The sequence below is a fragment of the Cervus canadensis genome, chromosome 18 (genome assembly GCF_019320065.1).
Source record: "Cervus canadensis isolate Bull #8, Minnesota chromosome 18, ASM1932006v1, whole genome shotgun sequence".
Lineage (NCBI taxonomy): Eukaryota > Metazoa > Chordata > Mammalia > Artiodactyla > Cervidae > Cervus > Cervus canadensis.
In genome coordinates this window covers 21,334,855-21,352,791 of record NC_057403.1, presented here as the reverse complement: position 1 = coordinate 21,352,791, position 17,937 = coordinate 21,334,855, and the positions used below count along the sequence as shown (strand labels likewise).

Here is a 17,937-nt window from a genome sequence, read left to right as displayed (position 1 = left end):
TCATGAGGTTCCAACGGGGGCCGGGGTGGGGTGGGGGGCGCCTCCCGGGGAGAACTAAAGGTCCACGCGCCTCTGACTTCTTTCCTTAGGACCCAGGTCCCCAGTTCCCCTTCATCCTTCAGGCCCAGGAGCCGTGGACCCCAGGTCCCTCCTCCCTCACGGACCCACACGTCCTGTCTCCCCCGGCTCCACCTTCCTTTGCTCCCAGCTCCCGTTTCACTAACTGGAGCCCAGGCCCCTCCCTCCCCCAGCACTCACGAAGCGGGAGGAGTTGTCATTCTTCACCGTCTTGGCATTGCCAAAGGCCTCCAGGACCGGGTTAGCCTGAAGAAGCTGCCGCTCCAGCTCACCCTGCAGGGGGTCGGGGGATGGCCCGTCAGTGGCGGGAGTCGGGGGCGGGGAGCGGGGGTAGGTGGGCACTGGCCCCGCTTGGGTGGGGGGTCTGGCTGAGTGTCTGTGTGTGAGGGGCCTTTGTGTGTCTGTCTGGGCATGTGCCAGCTTTCCCGGATCTGGGCTTGCCATTCAGTCTGTTGTGAAGGGAATGAGGAAACTTCTCTAAGATCCATTGTCCAGCGGAAACAAAACAACAAAAAGCAAGTCGCAGGACAACACCTACAATGTGATCCTATTAATAACAACAACAACAAAAAAAAAGAACCGAGAAAACAATACCACAGAACAAGACTCCCATATCTATAGGTATAGATACATGTTTGTAGACATTTAGAGAAAGGTCTGCAAGGATACACACCAAACTGTCAACAGAGTAAGCCACTCCAACGAAAGAGGACTGAGAGAAGGAAAGAGGAATTTCATTTTGTCTGGTTTGTTTGTTGTTGTTGTTACAGTGAATGCATACTCATGTATCACTTGTGGAACTAAAGAAAAATCTATACCATCTATGTAACTTTCTTCAAACTGTCTGACACATAGTACACATTCAAGAAATGGTAGTGTCCTCCCCCAATCAGGCTAACCCTTGAGTGGGGATATTTTTTTTTTTCAAAACAGCAATTTTTAAAAATTGAAGTATAGTTCGTTTGCAATATTGAGTTAGTTTCAAGTGTACAGCAATGTGATTTGGATATATATATACTTTTTTTCTGATTCTTTTCCCTTAAAACTTACAAAATATTGACTATCTTTTTCTATGAAAGTACTAGTTGTGCAGTTGTGTCCAACTCTTTGCGACCCCGTGGACTGTCAAGGCTGTCAAGGCTCCTCTGTCCATGGAATTCTCCAGGCAAGAATACTGGAGTGGGTTGCCATTTCCTCAGGGGATCATCCCAACCCAGGGATTGAACCCGTATATCCCACATTGCAGGTAGATTCTTTACTGTCTGAGACAAGAGGGAAGTCCAATTGTTCCCTGTGCTATATAGTAAATCCCTGTTGTTTATTTTATATATGGTAGTAAGCATCTGTTAATACCTACTGCCAATTTATCCCTCCGCAGGCCCCCCTGGCTAGAGATTTTATTCTGAGCTTCCCTACAGCCACTTCGGTGACAGAGCCAGGAATACCGTAGGTGCTCAATACACAACAATCCTCTTCCCCTCCTTCCTAGCCAGGTTCTCAAAGATTCCGACTATTTATTTAAATGCCCTCTGAGCCCTCAGACACTAGCCTGAGCTGGGTGTACACAGTAGGCCTACCTACGATGAATGGCAGTGTGGGTCACTGGGCTGTGTGAATGCGTGGTGTCTGTGGGCTCTGTCTACATACATTTAGCAGATCAACAATAAGGGGTAGTTATAGGCTCTGGGTTGTTTCCCATTGGGATCTGCGGCCACTCTGCACAGAAACAGGAGGGCTAATATACACAGCGATGTGGTAGGGTCTGCACATGCACAGTAGGACCACACTAAATGGTCCTGGGTGTGTGCACACAGTTGTTCAATCGCTAAGCTGTGTCTGACTCTGCAACCCCATGAACTGCAGCACACTAGGCTTCCCTGTCCTTCACTACATAGTCGGGCTGCCATAAGCAACAGTGGGGGGCCCTGGGTGTGTGCACACAGTAGGGCTGCAGGAAATGACAGTGTGGCGCCTGCTGTGCACATAGTAGGACCATCAAAAGTGACAATGTGGCCTCCGGGCAGGGGTGACCGTCAGTGCCTTGGGACCTGTCTGCCAGGAAGACTGTGGGTTGGGGTGACCGGGTTGTATGAGGGGTGGCAGGACTCGAGGTGATTCCCTGCTACTCACATAAGACACGGCGCTGGCGGAGGCCTGAGGAGGTCACAGGACACGAGACAGGGACCGGGACACGGCACATGGAACATGGACAGACACAGAGGTGAACTTGAGGTTGAGGGAGGGGGCAGGGGGTGGGATGGAGAGACAAGGGGCTGGGGAAACTGGCCCTGTGGAGCGGGGTGCCTGGGGGTGGGGAGTGGGCGGCGGCCCCATCACCTGGGGTTTGAATCTGGGCTAGCCCTTCCTGGGCATGTGGCCTTGGACAACCGACAACCCACCCTAGGTGTGACTTTGCTTTCCCATCTTTAATGCAGGAAAAAAACACATCCACCTCACTGGGGTGTTACAGTAATATAAGTCAAAGGACTAGGGCTATATATAAATGCTCACTTACAAAGCAAACCTGGGCACTGCAGGAAGCTAAATAGGCCAGACACATAGTGGGTGCTCTGGGATGTAAGCTCCTACTATGTGCCAGAGGCACTGTTCCAAGTGTCAATGAGGCCAAGGACTGGCTGTTGCAATTTTTGTGTCCAACCTGCCTCGGCTCCCAGCACTATATATCAGGCACACAGTAGGGATTCGGGGTGGGGGGGGGCAGGGGGAGCCAGGAGAAGGCCTACGACTGTGTTATTCCATGAGAGAGGCGGGGAGTTAGTTACAAGGGGAAGCAGAGCCTGAGAGGGAGGGAGCATCTGGTAGCAAGCTCTAGAGTACGTCCCAAGGCAGGTCACTTACCGGGACACCAGGTTCCTTCCGGCCCTTTGGTGATGATGCCACGTGGGCGAGGTACTGGATGACTTTCTTGGTGTTTTCTGTCTTCCCGGCCCCAGACTCCCCACTAAGAGGGGGCACAAAGGTAAGCAAAAAGGGTCAGCCCAAGTCACCAGCTAAGCCCCGTCCATTCCAAGCAGAGCCACGCCCAGCCGGGATCCCACTTCCTCCAGGGAGTCCTTCAGGATTACTCACGTGCAGAGAATGGACTGGTCCTCACGATCTGTAGGGGACAGAGGGGGACAGGTCACCTGGGAGGATTTCTCCAGCGAGATGCTGGCCACCCTCTTTTCAAAATCCTTCCTAAGGGCTAAGGAAAAGCTGGGTTTTTTGACATATGATCCTCCTAGATTCTAATACCTGACCCTGACTCAGCCTCTTTTGGCTGTGTGACTCTGGGAAAGCAGCTGCCCCTCCCTGAGCCTCAGTGTCCTAACCTGTAAAATGAAGACAACAAACTCCAACCAAACAGAATGTAATTCATTCAACAAACTTCAATTTGAGCCCCTACCATGTGCCGCCTTGGGCTGAATGATGAGATTCAAAGATGTGAGGGTGAGATCCTAGACCCCAGGCTCAGCCTCTAATAGCAAACAGGCCACAGAAGGTAGTGACGGTGACTGATGGCCCACTGGGGGGTCATCTGCCCAACCTGAGGGCAGAGAGCACAGCTCGGTCCCCACCATCTCCTCCTCCATTCATCCTGGATCTGACAAGTTGCTGTGTTAGTCACTCAGTCGTGTCCAACTCTTTGTGACTCCAAGGACTGCAGCCCGCCAGGCTCCTCTATCCATGTGATTCTCCGAGCAAGAATCCTGGCGTGGGTTGCCATGCCCTCCTCCAGGGGGTCTTCCCAACCCAGGGATCGAACCTGGGTCTCCCTCATTGCAGCCAGACTCTTTACCATCTGAGCCATCCCTTCAATAAATCCACACAGACCACCTACTAAGTGTTAGACACCAAGTGGGAACTGGCGAGGTCCCTGCCCCCATGGAGCATCGAACTGTTGAGCCTCTCCCTAGGCTTTCTGACTCTGCAGGTCAAGAGTAAAGGCCGAGATGACATTTCGAACAAGTTCCCAAGTGATGCTGAGAGCACTACACTCTGGGAACCACTGCTTTGTAAATACAGCTTATATGCTGCCTACTATTAATGTCATATGATAGAAAGATACAAACTTTAAAATGTTTAATATGTTTTTAAATATTTAATTTAATTTAATTTAAATATTTATTAAAATAGATGACCTACAATATATAGATAATGAGTATATTATGTATAATACATGGAATCATGGAATTTTGCCTGGAGTGATCAATTGTCATGGAGTAAATGGCATCCCTCTGATGGATATCCTTGTGCAGTGCACAACCTACCCAGCTGTACATGGCAAACCCATGCTACCCATTGTCTAAGGGGTGGCCATTCAGTCATAACAATGTAGATCATGTCAGTAACATAAATATTAAATGAATGAACACTCTTAAGAGTCACTGTTTCAAGAGGAATTTTTGTAGAAGCCTGGAACCAATGAACTTCCAAATGATACTTGTTGAGGAGACGGGTAAACAAAGAGGCAGATGAAAAGGGGCCTGCCTGTCTGGTAGGAGGCAGAACCTTGCCCACTCAGCCCTCCATTTGTGTTCCCTCCTGCCCCACAAAGAAGCCTTGCAGAGTCTGGAATCCTTGAGCTGACATCTAGTCCTGACCCCCAGCCCAGTCCCCATTGAAGAGGCACCTCCAGCAGCCCCTGCCCCACACTCACCCTGAAGCATGCTTCGGTAGGCTCCCTCGGTCACTGCATACACGTGGGGCGGCACTTCATGGCGCTTCTTGCCCCGGTACATCTCCACGATGGCCTCCGTATAGATGGGAAGCTGCTTGTATGGGTTGATGACCACACAGAAAAGGCCGGAGTACGTCTGCAGCGGGCAAGAAGAGAGAGGGCCTCAGCTAGCTGCCTGCCTGCGACCCAGGGGCAGACAGAGTTGCCATGTACAGCTGGGCAGGTTGTGCACTGCACAACAACATCCGGCAAAGGGACTGCCGTTCACACATGACAATGTAGATTTAAGCGTTTGTTATGGTTTCAGGCTGATGGTTGAAAAGAAGCTTTCCAAACTGCACAAAGGTGCTGTACGAATGAGGATTCACAAGGGGAGAGAATGGAGGCTTTGTAGCCCTGTCACTGCTTGGACTCACACACGAAAGGACCAATTGCAAGTTCATCTGTAGCATCATTCTTTTAAAATAACGAAGGACCGGAAACGATCTGGATGCATGGGCATACAATGGATTCCTATGAGGTTTCTGGCATCTACAGACAGAGAACTATCTCCAAAACAATATCACAGAGAGGAAACAAGGTAAGAGCTTTGCAAGAACACTTTTCTGAATCTGCTTGAACACACATAGAATATTTCTGGAAGAGTGCTTCCTGTATCTGCAGCCGCTGAAACTTGACGGGACCATGTCTGCGGTTTCTATTGATAACAGACTCGCAGGACCTGCCTCCACGATGGTCTTGGTGGTTCCCTCTTATTGGAGGACATGCTAAATTTCAGGTTTGAGGTGCGTGAAAATAAAGATTTAATTTTTTTTTTTTTGCATCCAAGTTCATGGATGCCCTGAATTTGTCCACACACCTGCTGGGCCTGAGTTCAGGACCTGGTAATCATTTAAGCACTGTTCCAGCTCTAACAGAGCCTCAGGTCGACGAGAGACAGGACGGGTCAAGGCAGTTAGACCGGCTAGAGAACTAGCTGACCACCTAGCTAACACAATCCAGAGAGCTAACTAGCTAACTTAACTGGATTAAGCTAGCTAATACAGCCAGAGAGTTGCTTAGGGGCTCAGCTGTTGTTTAGTTGCTCAGTCATGTCCGACTCTTTGCAACCTCATGGACTGTAGCCCACCAGGCTCCTCTGTCCATGAGATTCCCCAGGCCAGAACACTGGAGTGGGTTGCCATTTCCTTCTCCAGGGGATCTTGCCCACCCAGGGATGGAATCCATGTCTCCTGCACTGGCAGGCAGTTTCCTTACCACTGAGCCACCAGGGAAGCCCCAGGGTCTCAGCTAGTTAACTATGAAACCAACTAGCCACTTAGGCAGCTAGTTAGCTACTTAGCGAGTTAAATGACCAGCTGTTTACTTGTCCATTGATAGCAGAACTGCTTTAAGCTCCCAGACAACTTGAGCTTCTCAAGTAGAGTGAGGGTGTGGCCACCACAGGCTGCCCGGTGCCAAGTTTTTAAGGATGGGAGGGCGGGTGGCCAGCCCAGAGCAGAACAACCGGTTTGCTGGGTGTCTGCCCGCCCTGCCAGCAGCTCCCCGGAGCTCTCAAAGGGCGGGGCGGCCGGACCACATTCCCAGGGAGGGTATCTCATGGCTGCTGGCGCCCCGGCCCCCACTTCTGGCTGGCGGAGGAGCCCACCCCCTGCACCCCCATCCCCGTCCCAGCCCCCTCCTGCCAGCCATACCTTGTCACTAGCGTGACACCCTAGAGGGAACCTGAGCTGGCTGCCAGGGCCAGGGGGCAAAGGGCTGAGGCCGGTGCGCCTAGAGAAGGCCGGGGGCACCTGAGTGGCCGGCGCACAGCTGCAGAAACCTGGCGGGAAGGGCCTGGAGCAGGACTCTGCAGGCGGACCCACCAGGTCCAACTCCCCGATGCCACCGCCCCACCTCAGCCCAGCGACTCTCGCCTCAGTCTCGGTTTCCTCCCTGAGAAACCCTCCCCACCTCATTACAGAGGCGGTGGGGATTAAGGAAGATAATGAATAAAAACCAGACAGCCCGAGGCAGGGCGGGCAGTAAAAGACGCTCCTGTCATGGCACCGAGACTCTCAGGTTCCCAGCCCACCTGGGAGCTGAGAGTTCACTCAGACTCAGGTGCTCCGTCACCCCACGTTTCCAGCCTGTGTGACTTGACTCCAGATGTTTGCCCGCTCCGAGCCTGAGTTTCCAGCTCTGGAGAAATGGAGCTCGGAAGGATTCTGAGAGTGACACGACGCCAAGCATCTTCAGGTGCCTCCCGGAGCAGAGGGCAGTATCCAGCAGATGGGGTCCCCTTCTGCCCTGGGCATCCCAGGGAAGGGACCACACAAGGCCAAATAGCCTATGAGCGGCAGGAACTGGGTTTCTGGAATCCCGGACACCTCCCTCTCCCTTTCCACTGGGAAGAACTGTCATTCCCTTTGGCCAGTTAGTATTTACTAAGCATGGCCTGAGGACAAGCCGGGTGGAGCTTGAATCCAAATCTTCTAGCTGGGAGGCTTGAGCACATACCTTAACTTTTCCGGGTCCCCTTTTGATCACACGGAGATGGGAACAGTGCTTCTATACAGGGCTTCGGGGAGCTACCCACAAGTTCATGTTGCAAGTACCGAGCTAAGCGTGGGCCCTGGAGCCCTGAGTGTGCTTATTTATTTAGTTACTCAATTATGTCGTATCTCGAAGCATGCAGGATCTTAGTTCCCTGGCCAGGGCTCAAACCCGCACCCGCTGCAGTGGAAGCATGGAGTCTTAACCACTAGACAAGCAGCGAAGCCCCTTGGCATGCCTAATACGTTAGCTGTTAACTACTCCTGGGCCAATGTCTTTTCCTCTCCAAGCCGTGGGCAAAGGAGGTGATAAGCCCTACCTCATAGCCGCATGTGGAGCAGGGGTCAACCAGATCATCCTGAAATGACGTTTAGTATCTCCAGCACCTCATGGAGAAAGCAGGCCCTCCCTGAGTGCTAATGATTGTTGTTAAGGCCCAATTTGTTTCCTGTCTGGGCTTCCAGAAACTTCCATCTCACTTTCATTTGTCAGGCCCCAATTCTCTGACTCTCAGACCACAGCCTTCACTCAGGCCTCACCATTTTCACCCCTGAACTTTCCCAACAATCTTCCCACTATGGTGCATAGAATGGGGGGTCTGGAGTCAGACAGCCTGGGTTCAAATCCCAGTTAAGCTGGTTGGTAGCTGGTGGGGCGTGGCCTAAGTCTAGGCCCCTCTCTGAGGCTCAGTGTCCCCACCGACAGAATGGGGATGATAGGAGATACCCTACAACGTTGCTGTGAGGGTTCAGAGTTTGTATTAACAGGAAAGGGGTGGCTCGGTTTGGGGTGCCTCTCTGATCCCCTGACTTTGACGAGGTCCAGGGCAGTGGCCCAGACAGAGGCTCACAGAGCTCCCATGACTCACAAAGGCAAGCGAGGAATCCTAAGGGCCTAACACAGGCTGCAGAACGTGTCACCGCAGTGCAGGGCCAGACAATCCTGCAGTCAAATCCCACCCCTGCCACCAAAAGCTGAGGGGCCCTGAGCCAGCCACTGGTCCCTCTCACAGCCTCAGTCTCTCTCCCAAACAGGAGTCAGAAATCATAAAAATACCCTCATCTTGTGCTTGTGACCCTTAATGTGGTGGATACTGAGGTCAGCTTATTTATTTTTATTTTTTTGATACATCTCATCATTTAGTGACATATTCTTTTATTACTTTCATGAAAGTTTTGTGGTTTTTAAAACATATAAAACCAGCACTTTTCCTTTTATGGTCTTAGCAAGATATTCTGTGGCTTTTCTTGAGGGGCCAGTTTCAATGAGCAAGGCAGTGAGACTCCAGCCCTCTAAGCTGATATTCAGAGTGTGACTCTGGGGCCAGCTGCCTGGGTTCAAATCCTTCACGTCCATGTGACCTAGGACCCAAGTCACTTAACATTCTCAAAACATCAGGCGATAAGGACAAGTCCCCAGCCCAGAAGTGAGCTGATAACCCACAGGCAGCACTTAGAACAGTGCTTGGCACATCGTAAGTACTCGATAAATATTTGCTAGCCACCCATGATCATTATTTCTCATTATTACTGTCGACATTCCTTGTCAACATCTCTAATCCTGTTTGCTCTGAAGGACACTCTGGCTGCCCATTAGAACCACCCGGGAAGCTTATTAAAAATACCAGTGCTCACGTCACACCCCCAGAGAGTCTGATTCAAACGGGGTGGGGCAGGCTCCAGTGCTGGTATTTTGTAAAAATTCCACAGCTGACTGTAACAAGAAGGCAGAGCTAAGAACCACAGCCCTACTCCACCTGCTTGCTGTTAAGATTAAACAGTGTGAGACATTAAAAGGTTAACAGTGACTAGGCCACAGTCAATCTCACTATGACCAGTCCTGTCTAAATCCTAAAAGGCCCTAATAGCAAAGTGGTGGAGCCTGGAGCCAGACTACCAAGCCCAACTGAGTGACCTTGGTCAAGGAATTTGACTTTTCTGTGCCTCAGTTTCTTTATCTGTAACCTGGGGACAAAGTGCTTTATAATTGTGCAAGTGTATTGAAACAATATATTGAGAGTGCCTTGCTTGCTCACTCAGTTGCTTCAGTCAAGTCCGACTCTCCCGGACCGCAGGGACTGTAGCCTGCCGGGCTCCCCTGTCCACAGGGTTTCCCAGGCAAGAATACTGGAGTGGGTTGCCATTTCCTTCTCCAGGGGAACTTCCCCAGCCAGGGATCGAACCTGCTTCTTCTGGGGCTTCTGCATTGCAGGAGGATTCTTTACCACTGAGCCACAGGGGAAGGAAGCCCAGTAAGGACCATCTACTGTATAATACTATGAGACACCTGCAGTGGGGTCTGACGCAGTCCTGGTAATCCAATAATTTATCATTCGGCAACTAAGGGTGGGCATCGTCACCCGACCTGAGGGGAGAATTAGAAGCAGCCTCAGGTCGGTTCCAGCTGGGGTGCTGACACCCAGCCCCCGCAGCACCCCCAGCCCGGGCAAGGCCCTCCTGGGGAAGGAGACCACTCACGTAGATGAGGCCGGAGTAGTAGCGCTCGCGGAGGTTGTGCAGCACCGAGGCCTCGTTGAGGCAGGTCAGCTCGGCCATGTCCTCAGCCTTGCTGAACTTGGGCGGGTTCATGCGCTGGATCTGGTCGCGGGGCAGCCGCAGCCGCCGGCCGCTCTCCGCCAGCTCCACCTCGGCCTCCTCGTCGCCCTCGTGCCGCAGCGCCGCCGCCTCGAAGCCGTGCAGCTCCGACGGCACCCAGACCAGGCGCCGTGCCGTCCACTCCACCTGCGGGGACGCGGCCGAGCCCCCGGGCCCGCTGCCCACGCCCGGCCCGCGCGGTGCGAACAGGAACGGCTGCGCGGCCTCGGGCACCGGGCCCGGCCTGGGGGGCGCCTTCCGACCGGGCACCGACACGGTCACTGCTGCCATGGTCTGCAGGGAGAGAGCAGAGGACCAGGGTCACGGAGGTGTTCCATCCCCACCCCAAATCCCCCAGACAGTCGCCACTGCCTTCTCCACCAGACCTCAATTTACACTTCTGCAAAAGAGGTTCACAGACCTTTTTCACCCATTCCACCATCCACCTCTCTATCCATTCATTCATTCAATAATTCGCGTGTGTGTGGCTGGACCAGGAGGCTTCCGGGATCTTGATTCCCCTACCAGGGACTGAACAGGGGTCACTGGCACTGAAAGCTGGGGGTCCTAACCACTAAACCGCCAGCGAATTCCCAATTCAGTAATTCTTGAATAACAACCTGAATGTCCATTGACAGATGAATGAATAAAGATGTGGTACATATATACAATGGAATGCTACTCAGCCATTCAAAAAATAGAATGAAGCAATGCTATTTGCAGCAACATGGATGGACCCAGGGATTATCGTATTAAATGAATTGTCAGACAGAGAAAGACAAATACTATATGATATAACTTATATATGGAATCTAAAATATGTAACAAATATACTTATCTAGGAAAAGAGAAACAGACTCACAGACAGAGAATACACTTGTGGAGGCCAAGGGGTGGGGGATGAGGGAGGCAAGGATCGGAAGTTTGGGATTAGCAGATGCCAACTATTATAGATAGAATGGATAAACAACAAGGTCCTACAGTACAGTCCAGGGAACTCTATTCAATATAGAGTGATAAACCATAATGGAAAAGAATATATATGTATAATTGAATCACTTTTCTACACAGAAGAAATTAACACAACATTGTAAATCAACTATATTTCAATAAAATAAATTTTCTAAAAAAAATTCTTTTCTAAAAATAATTCTGTTCAAGGTGTCAGTCATATAGCAAAGAATAAGCCAGAAAAAGATTCCTGCCTTCCTAAGGTGTTTACATTCTAGCCCTGATCTGGCTATCATAGGAGCCACGGCCATGTGCGGCTACTGGAGAGTTGAAGTGGAGAATCCATGCTGAGGTGGGTTCTGAGTGTTAAGACACATACCCGATTTCAAAAACAGCACAACAAAAAGCTCACTCGTGTTTCTTACATTTGGTAACATATTGCATTAAAAAAATACATCATTAGCGCTTACGTCACTTGTTCCTTTTTATTTCTTTATTTTTAATGTGGCTAGAAAATTTTAAATTACACATTTGGCTTGCATTGTGTTTCTGTGAGTTAGTGCTGCTCTAATCCCAGGAGACAGATTCAAAGATAAATAAGTAAATTATACAGTATGTTAAATGATGATACATGCCAAGGGGGAAAATGAAGCAGAGAACAGGGACTGTTACGGTTGAGGGGCATTGAAGTTTTAATTGGGGTGGCCAAGGAAAGCCTCTCTGATGTGGCATCTGAATAAAGACCTGAGGGAGATGAAGGGAGCAGGCCATGGGAATGTCAGACAAAACAGCATTCCAGGCTGGGAAAATAGCTCATGCAAAGGCCCTGGGGCAGGCATGTGCCTCTATGTCTGTGGCCCTCATTGTGAGAGGCCAGTGTGGCTGGAGCCAGGTAACCCAGGGAGGAAGGGTGGTAGGTAAGGAAAGATTAGGGACAAAGAGGGTCAGACTGGGTCACGCTGAGGAACTTGACCTCATAGGTTGATCAGGAGGGTGTCAACCTGATTTCTGTAACCCAGGTTCTCTCACCACCTCTGGGCTACCCCAGAACAGACCTGAATTTCATCACTTCGTTAGCAGTGGCTTTCTTCCCTGCAACCTCAAATCCTTCTCTTTATCATGGGCTGGCCCCATTCATTAACTTCTGCATTCACTCAACATTCCCTGAAGTTTTCTTAAGTCCTGAGCTCTGCCCAGAATGTCTGGGGATCCAGAGATGAGTCAGGCCCTGCTTCGAGGAGCACCTGGTCTGGGGTCAATCTGGTCTCAGACACATCTCAAACAGTCACAAGCCAAGATGAGCTTTCAGATCTGAGCCAGCCTGTGCTAGACCCCTTCCCGCCCTTAAAGGGGCTGCAGACCAGCAGGAACAGGGCTTGGCAATTCCAGAGCAGTTTAAGCACCCGTGAGGAAAACCGTGCCCCCTGTCCCTCACTGTGCCCTGCTCCTGAAGAAGCCGGACTCTGTTGTCTCCCATGGCCTCAAACGGCCACATCGCTGCCCACGCGCCAGTCACAGGACCCCCCAGTGCTCCGTCTGCCGCACCTTGGTGCTTCTGCCTCTGCCCTCCAGGCCCCCCAGCCCCACCTCAACATATCTCTGGAGAAGTCCCTCCAAACACCCAGCTCCTCTCGGACATCTCCGGATCTGGCCTCATCAGGTTCTTGTCTTTCCCTTACCTGGACACTCAGCTCCAGGCCACACGCCCCTCTTACCCCCAGGCCCTCTCCCCACCACCAGTGGTCCCAGGCCTCCACCCTCACCCTATGACATTTGGTCCTGCTGCTCTCTGGCCTCGAACCCCAGGCCCCTGCATTCAAATAGCGGGCGTCTCCCGCCATCCAATGCCATATCTCTCTCCACTTCCCAGGCCCCAGGTCGCCCAGACTGACTCCAGGCCTCCTGAGTGGCCCTCATCCTTTCAGAGCCAAGTCCCATCCCTGGGACTTTACCCTCACCCTCACCCCACCCACTTCCTCTCCAGCTCACGGCCTTTGACCAGGAAGGGTTTGGGAGTTTTTGCAATCACCCAACCCTGTGCTTCCCCTCACTAGAGCCAAGAGTCTGAGTCCCCGGTCCATCCTCCCTTAGACCCAGGAGTCCAGGCTCCCAGCCCCTCCTCCTCCAGACTCAGGAATCTGGGCCCCCAGCCCCTCCTCCTCCAGACCCAGGAGTCTGGGCCCCCAGCGGACTATATTTCCAGGAACGCTCAGGCCTCTCCTCCTTTGGACCTGTGAATTCCAGCCCCCTCACCTCACTGCAGCCAGCTAGAGGCGAAGAGGCTAGAGATGAAGACGCCTGGGACCAGCTTCTGAGGGCTGATAACAGCTCTGATGGGGTGGCCTGGCCCTCTGGCAGCCCCACCCTCCTTAACCAGCAGGAACACCTCTGCCAGGACTCATTTCTGTCACCAGTGCAGGTGAAAGCACCTGCCTGGGAGGGGCAGGGACTGCTGGCTGGAAAGGAGAAGGAGCCAGGGATCCGCCCCTGAGGCAGGGGTTGGGGCCCTTGGCATCCAGCCCTCTGACCTCACTCTAGTGCTAGGATCCAAGGGTACTCTCTGCCCCCAGACTCAGAAATCTGGGCATCCAACCCCTCCTCCCTCAGACCCAGAAGTCCAGGCTCCCAGCCCCCTCTTCCCTCAAGATGCACACATTCCAGCTCTCAGGGGAGTCCAGTTCCCAGCGCCTTCCTCCCTGGAGACCCACGAGCCCAGCCTCCCAGAGCCGTCCTTAACCAGACCTGGGGTTCCTGGCCCCCGACTCCCTCCTCAGATCCCGGAATCCCAGCGCCCAACCCCCATCTCCCTAAGACCCAAGTGCCTCACCCCGCGGACCCTCCGGGCTACCTGGGGGGCGCCGGCTGGTACAGGAAGCGGGAAGCTGGGGAGGGGGCCCAGGAATCCCCCGGCCTCTTCAGAGCTCCCAGGTGCGGCTACCTCGGCGGTCCAGCGCGGGGCGGGGCCACGTCGCGTCACCGGGAGGGAGCCCGGCTCTGATGTCACCTAGCACCTGCCCGGCTGGGGAAGGGGGCGGATCCAGGAGTTGCCCTAGACAGGGGGATGGGGAGAGGCGGGGATGAGCCTGTTGCCAGGTGGGCGGCGGCGGCGGCGCCAGGGCCCCTCCTCCTTTGGGCGAGCAAAGGTCAAGGGCCCGCAGCGGAGAAGGCTGAGGACACCAGGGGTTCGAATCCCGCTCAAGCTTCCTGGGCTTTGGCTTTCCTCTTCGCGAATGGAGGCCAATGAAATTAATAAACCCATATGGGAGAAAGTGCCCAGCCCAGCGTTTAAACAAGCAATGCAAGGAGACATCATTTAATAACGCAGAACTTTAGTTTCCTCAACCCTGGAAACGGGGGGCGGTACAATCCACAGGGAGATAGAGAAGTACCGAAGAAGACGAGAACATGCTTTTCTAGACTCTGGAGCTTCAGTTCTCTGAATCGAGGACTAAATAATGGTAACTAAGCGCACCTACTATGGGCCGAGGGTTTTCCTGCTTTTAGAACAGCTGACCAAACTCATAGAATGATCTCAAAAACCAGTGAGATAAGGACAATCAGTATCTCCATTTCTCTGGAGAAACTGAGGCATGGAGAGGTGAAGGAAGTAACCGGCTCAAGGTCACACAGCCAGTAAGAAGGAGGGCTGGGGTACAAGCCCATACCATTTTCTAAAGAGGAGATTTGGGTGGAACCCGTAGTAGGTCCTCAAAGATGTCAATTTCCTCTTCCTAGGTGGTAACTCTCAACCTCCTTCCCCATCTACTTCTTAGGAACTACAGCCTTCCTTAGCGGACTAGTGTTGGATTAAAAAGGTTAAGGAACCCAGCACACAGTAGGTCTTCAAAGTGTTGTTCTCAGCCCTGTCGCCCTGCAGTCACCACCTCTGTGCAGCCTGTTTTTCTTTCCCTGTTAAATGGGTGCAATACAACCCATCTCGAGTTAATATAATCTAAAGTTAATTATTTAGTTATAAAAATAAAAGTGCCCAAGTACATCGCGGGGGCTCAAAGATGTCTTTCCCCACCCCTCAGCTCTGCCAGTCACGATGATCCCTGTCTCCGGTCCGCGAGTTTTACACGTGAAGACAGAGACACAGTCATCGAGGGCGGGGGACTGAAGGCAATGACTCAGTATTAAAGCGTCCAATGTCCCAAAAGCGAGCCTCAGTTTCCCCATCTGCGAAACAGGCCTGGGGCCTCCAGCGAGGACCCCGACCCGGCCTCTCCTAGAGGAGGAACTCGAGTTGTGGGGGCGATTGGAGACGCCCAGCGCCACCCCGTCCCCTGGCCCCCCGCTGCCGTCCGGCTGAGCGCAAGGTGAGTTTCCACGTCACCGCCCCTCCCCCGCAGCTCGCGTCGGCCTCCGGAGCCCCGACCGCAACCCCGGAGCTGCAGCCTCCCGGGACCCAGTTCCACTCCCCGCCGCCTCAAGCGGGCAGCGGGCCCCGGGCACTCACCGGCTTCCAGGGCCGTCCCGAGGCTTCGGCCTGGGGAGAAGGAGGGGCGGGCCAGCCAAGAAAGCCCCGCCCACACAAGCGCAACAGGGGCCAATCGGCGCCCGCTGCGACAAGCTATGGACTCGCCCACAGGGTGCGCACCCGCCAATCAAGAGGAGCGGCTGGCGGGCGGGGCCAATCAGAAGTTGCCGGAGTGTGCCAGCCGTGGGAAAAGAACGGCTCCGGAGCGTGGAGCTAGGCGGCACGGTCGCAGGCAAGACCCGAAGCCTGACAGGCAGGGGGTCCGACCAATGGCGAGGCACAAGGGGCGGCCAGGGGCGGGAAGCCCAAGGGACCCGGGTGAATGAGCCGCTTTGTGCACCAGTCATGAATGAGGGCCTTTGTAAGGGTCGGCGTGGGGGGGGGCGGCCGGAGGCCGGAATGCCTGGGTCCCCCGGGAGCCGGCAGGCATGAGAGAAGGGCGAGAGAATTCACTTTTGTCAAACGACGACCGCGTACCACCAGGCACTCTCCAGGTTCTCACCCACCCAGAGGTGTGGGCATTACTGTCAGTAATGATAATAATGATCATTTATTGAGTGCCTGATGTGTGCCAGGAGCTGTGCTAAGCGCTTTACCCGCATGATCTCATTTAATCCTTACAACTACCCCCTTGGAATTAGTGCTGTTAAGATCTTCATCTTCCAGATGAGGTAAACCGAAGCTTAGAAAGAGGATGTCTAATTGCTGGAAGTTATAGAGCTGGCAAGTGGCAGACCGAGGACTCAGATCCTGCCAAATCTGACGCCAGAACTTGCGCTCTTAACCACCAGGCTACACCCAGACGTTGGTTAATGCTTCCCAAGTGATAGATGGGAAAACAGAGGCTCGGGAGAGAGGTAGGCACTTTCCCAAGGCCACAAAGTGAAGGCTCCTCTGAACTCTGAGGTGGTGTCCACGTCTGGAGCTAGCATGTTGCTGGTGAGCCGTGTACCATGGTCTCTGAGCTGTGTCCTGATTTTACAGGCGTACACTGACTGAGACTTCAGGAGGGGTGAGCAGCTAGGCTTGAGGAGAGGGAGGGGAGGGTGGACTACACTGCACTCAAGTCCCAGCCAGCCTGCCAACCTGTCTCCACTGCTCAACAGCTGTGGGGGCTTGAGCCGGTTGCTGGCCGTTTTTTGAGGTTCTGTTTATTTTCTATGTCAAATGGAGAGGATGATCTCTCTGCCCCCACCTTCCCCATCCCCTCCCCCCACAGCCTATTGCCAATGGGATCCTGTCAAACTTTGTCCAGACTGCACCCCTCCTCTGCTCAGAACCTTTCATGGCTCCTTGTCAGAGTAAAAGCCAAAGTCCTCACTGTGGCCCACAAGACCCTGCATGATGTGGTCCCAGGGGGCCCTGTGTGAAAGCAACTCCCCTTCATTCAGCTCCAGGGATACAGGCTTTCCAGCTGTTCCTCAACTCCTCAAACACTCCCCAGGCATGGTTCTGCCTCAGGGCCTTTGCACTGGCACTTTCTTCCCACAGATCTTGCATGGCTGCCCCACCTCACATCATCAGGTCAGATCCAGTGTCACCTCCTCCAGAAAAGTGTGATAGTCCCTCAGTCGTGTCCAACTCTTTGCGACCCCATGGACTGTAACCCACCAGGTTCCTCTGTCCATGGGATTCTCCAAGCAAGAATACTGGAGTGGGTTGCCATTCCTTTCTTCAAGGGATCTTCCCGCCCCAGGGATGGAACCCGGGTCTCCTGCATTGCAGGAGAATTCTTTACCATCTGAGCCACCAGGGAAGCATACACCTCCTCCAGAAGGCCTTTTCCAACCATCCTGTAGAAAACATTTCACTTTCTTCCTTTGACTTCCTTGGATTTTTTCCCTCATAGCACTAGAAGAGATGTTTGTTTACCTTTTTATCTTCTATCTCCCCACTAGAACGTGAGTCCCACGAAGGTGAGGATCTTTCTTTTGCTCTGAGCTGGATTCTCAGGCCCTGGCACACAAGAGGAACTCCGTAAGTGTTTGTTGAACCAACAGTAACAAGTCCTTGTGTGAATTAAATGAGTTAATATGTGCAAAGAGCTGTCCTAGCATGGAGGAAAGATTAAATAAACAAATTATTATTACTATCATTATTTATTGCTCTACAAACAGTCTTCTGATAGCATGCAGGAGAGAACCAAGAGAGAAAGAGAAAGAACAAGGGAAAAAAGTCAGAGAAAGGGGAAAGTTGACAGGTAAGAGATGGGGCGTGAAGGAACAGAAGGAAAGAGCTGGTGCTGGGATGAGGGCAGACACCGGTGACGGCATTCAACTCCCAACACCTACACTCAGCCAGAGCAAAGGTGAGTCCTTATAGGCAAGAAGCTTTGAGATTGCCATGGTCACTGCCCATTTCTTTGCAGATGGGCAAATGGTTCCACGGAGGGGAGGACCTTTCCAAGGACATCCTCAGTGATTATACAGTTCACGTGTATGAAGGCTAACTGTGTGCTGGGAGCATGACCATCATCATGTTGATGCCTCCTCGTGCCAGTACTGTGAGCTGGCACTGTCATTATCTCCACTTTCAGGCCTGCAACGTGTCCAGGGTCTCCTGTCTGCTCTTGAAGGTAGATCTGGTCTCAGACTGTGGTAGTTCAGACCCCTGAGCCT

General features: G+C 52.8%; 1 protein-coding gene across 10 annotated transcripts in view; it reads right to left on the bottom strand.

Moving 5' to 3' along the window:
- The window catches only part of MYH14 (myosin heavy chain 14), an 88,304-nt gene that overhangs the window by 61,848 nt on the left and 8,519 nt on the right, over window positions 1-17,937 (bottom strand). Inside the window, exons 1-8 of one of the 10 annotated variants that reach the window (XM_043436855.1) lie at window positions 17,192-17,208; window positions 13,667-13,888; window positions 9,772-10,182; window positions 4,739-4,895; window positions 3,169-3,196; window positions 2,938-3,040; window positions 2,209-2,232; window positions 259-351 (exon numbers count right to left, since the gene is read on the bottom strand). In XM_043436855.1, coding sequence (XP_043292790.1) covers window positions 259-351; window positions 2,209-2,232; window positions 2,938-3,040; window positions 3,169-3,196; window positions 4,739-4,895; window positions 9,772-10,179 — 813 coding nt within the window. In that variant the 5' untranslated portion in view covers window positions 10,180-10,182; window positions 13,667-13,888; window positions 17,192-17,208. Of the gene's footprint in view, window positions 1-258; window positions 352-2,208; window positions 2,233-2,937; window positions 3,041-3,168; window positions 3,197-4,738; window positions 4,896-9,771; window positions 10,183-12,602; window positions 12,623-13,092; window positions 13,213-13,666; window positions 13,889-15,298; window positions 15,353-17,191; window positions 17,276-17,937 lie in introns of those variants that run through there. The other 9 variants (XM_043436853.1, XM_043436854.1, XM_043436847.1 and 6 more) reach the window with 9 other exon arrangements.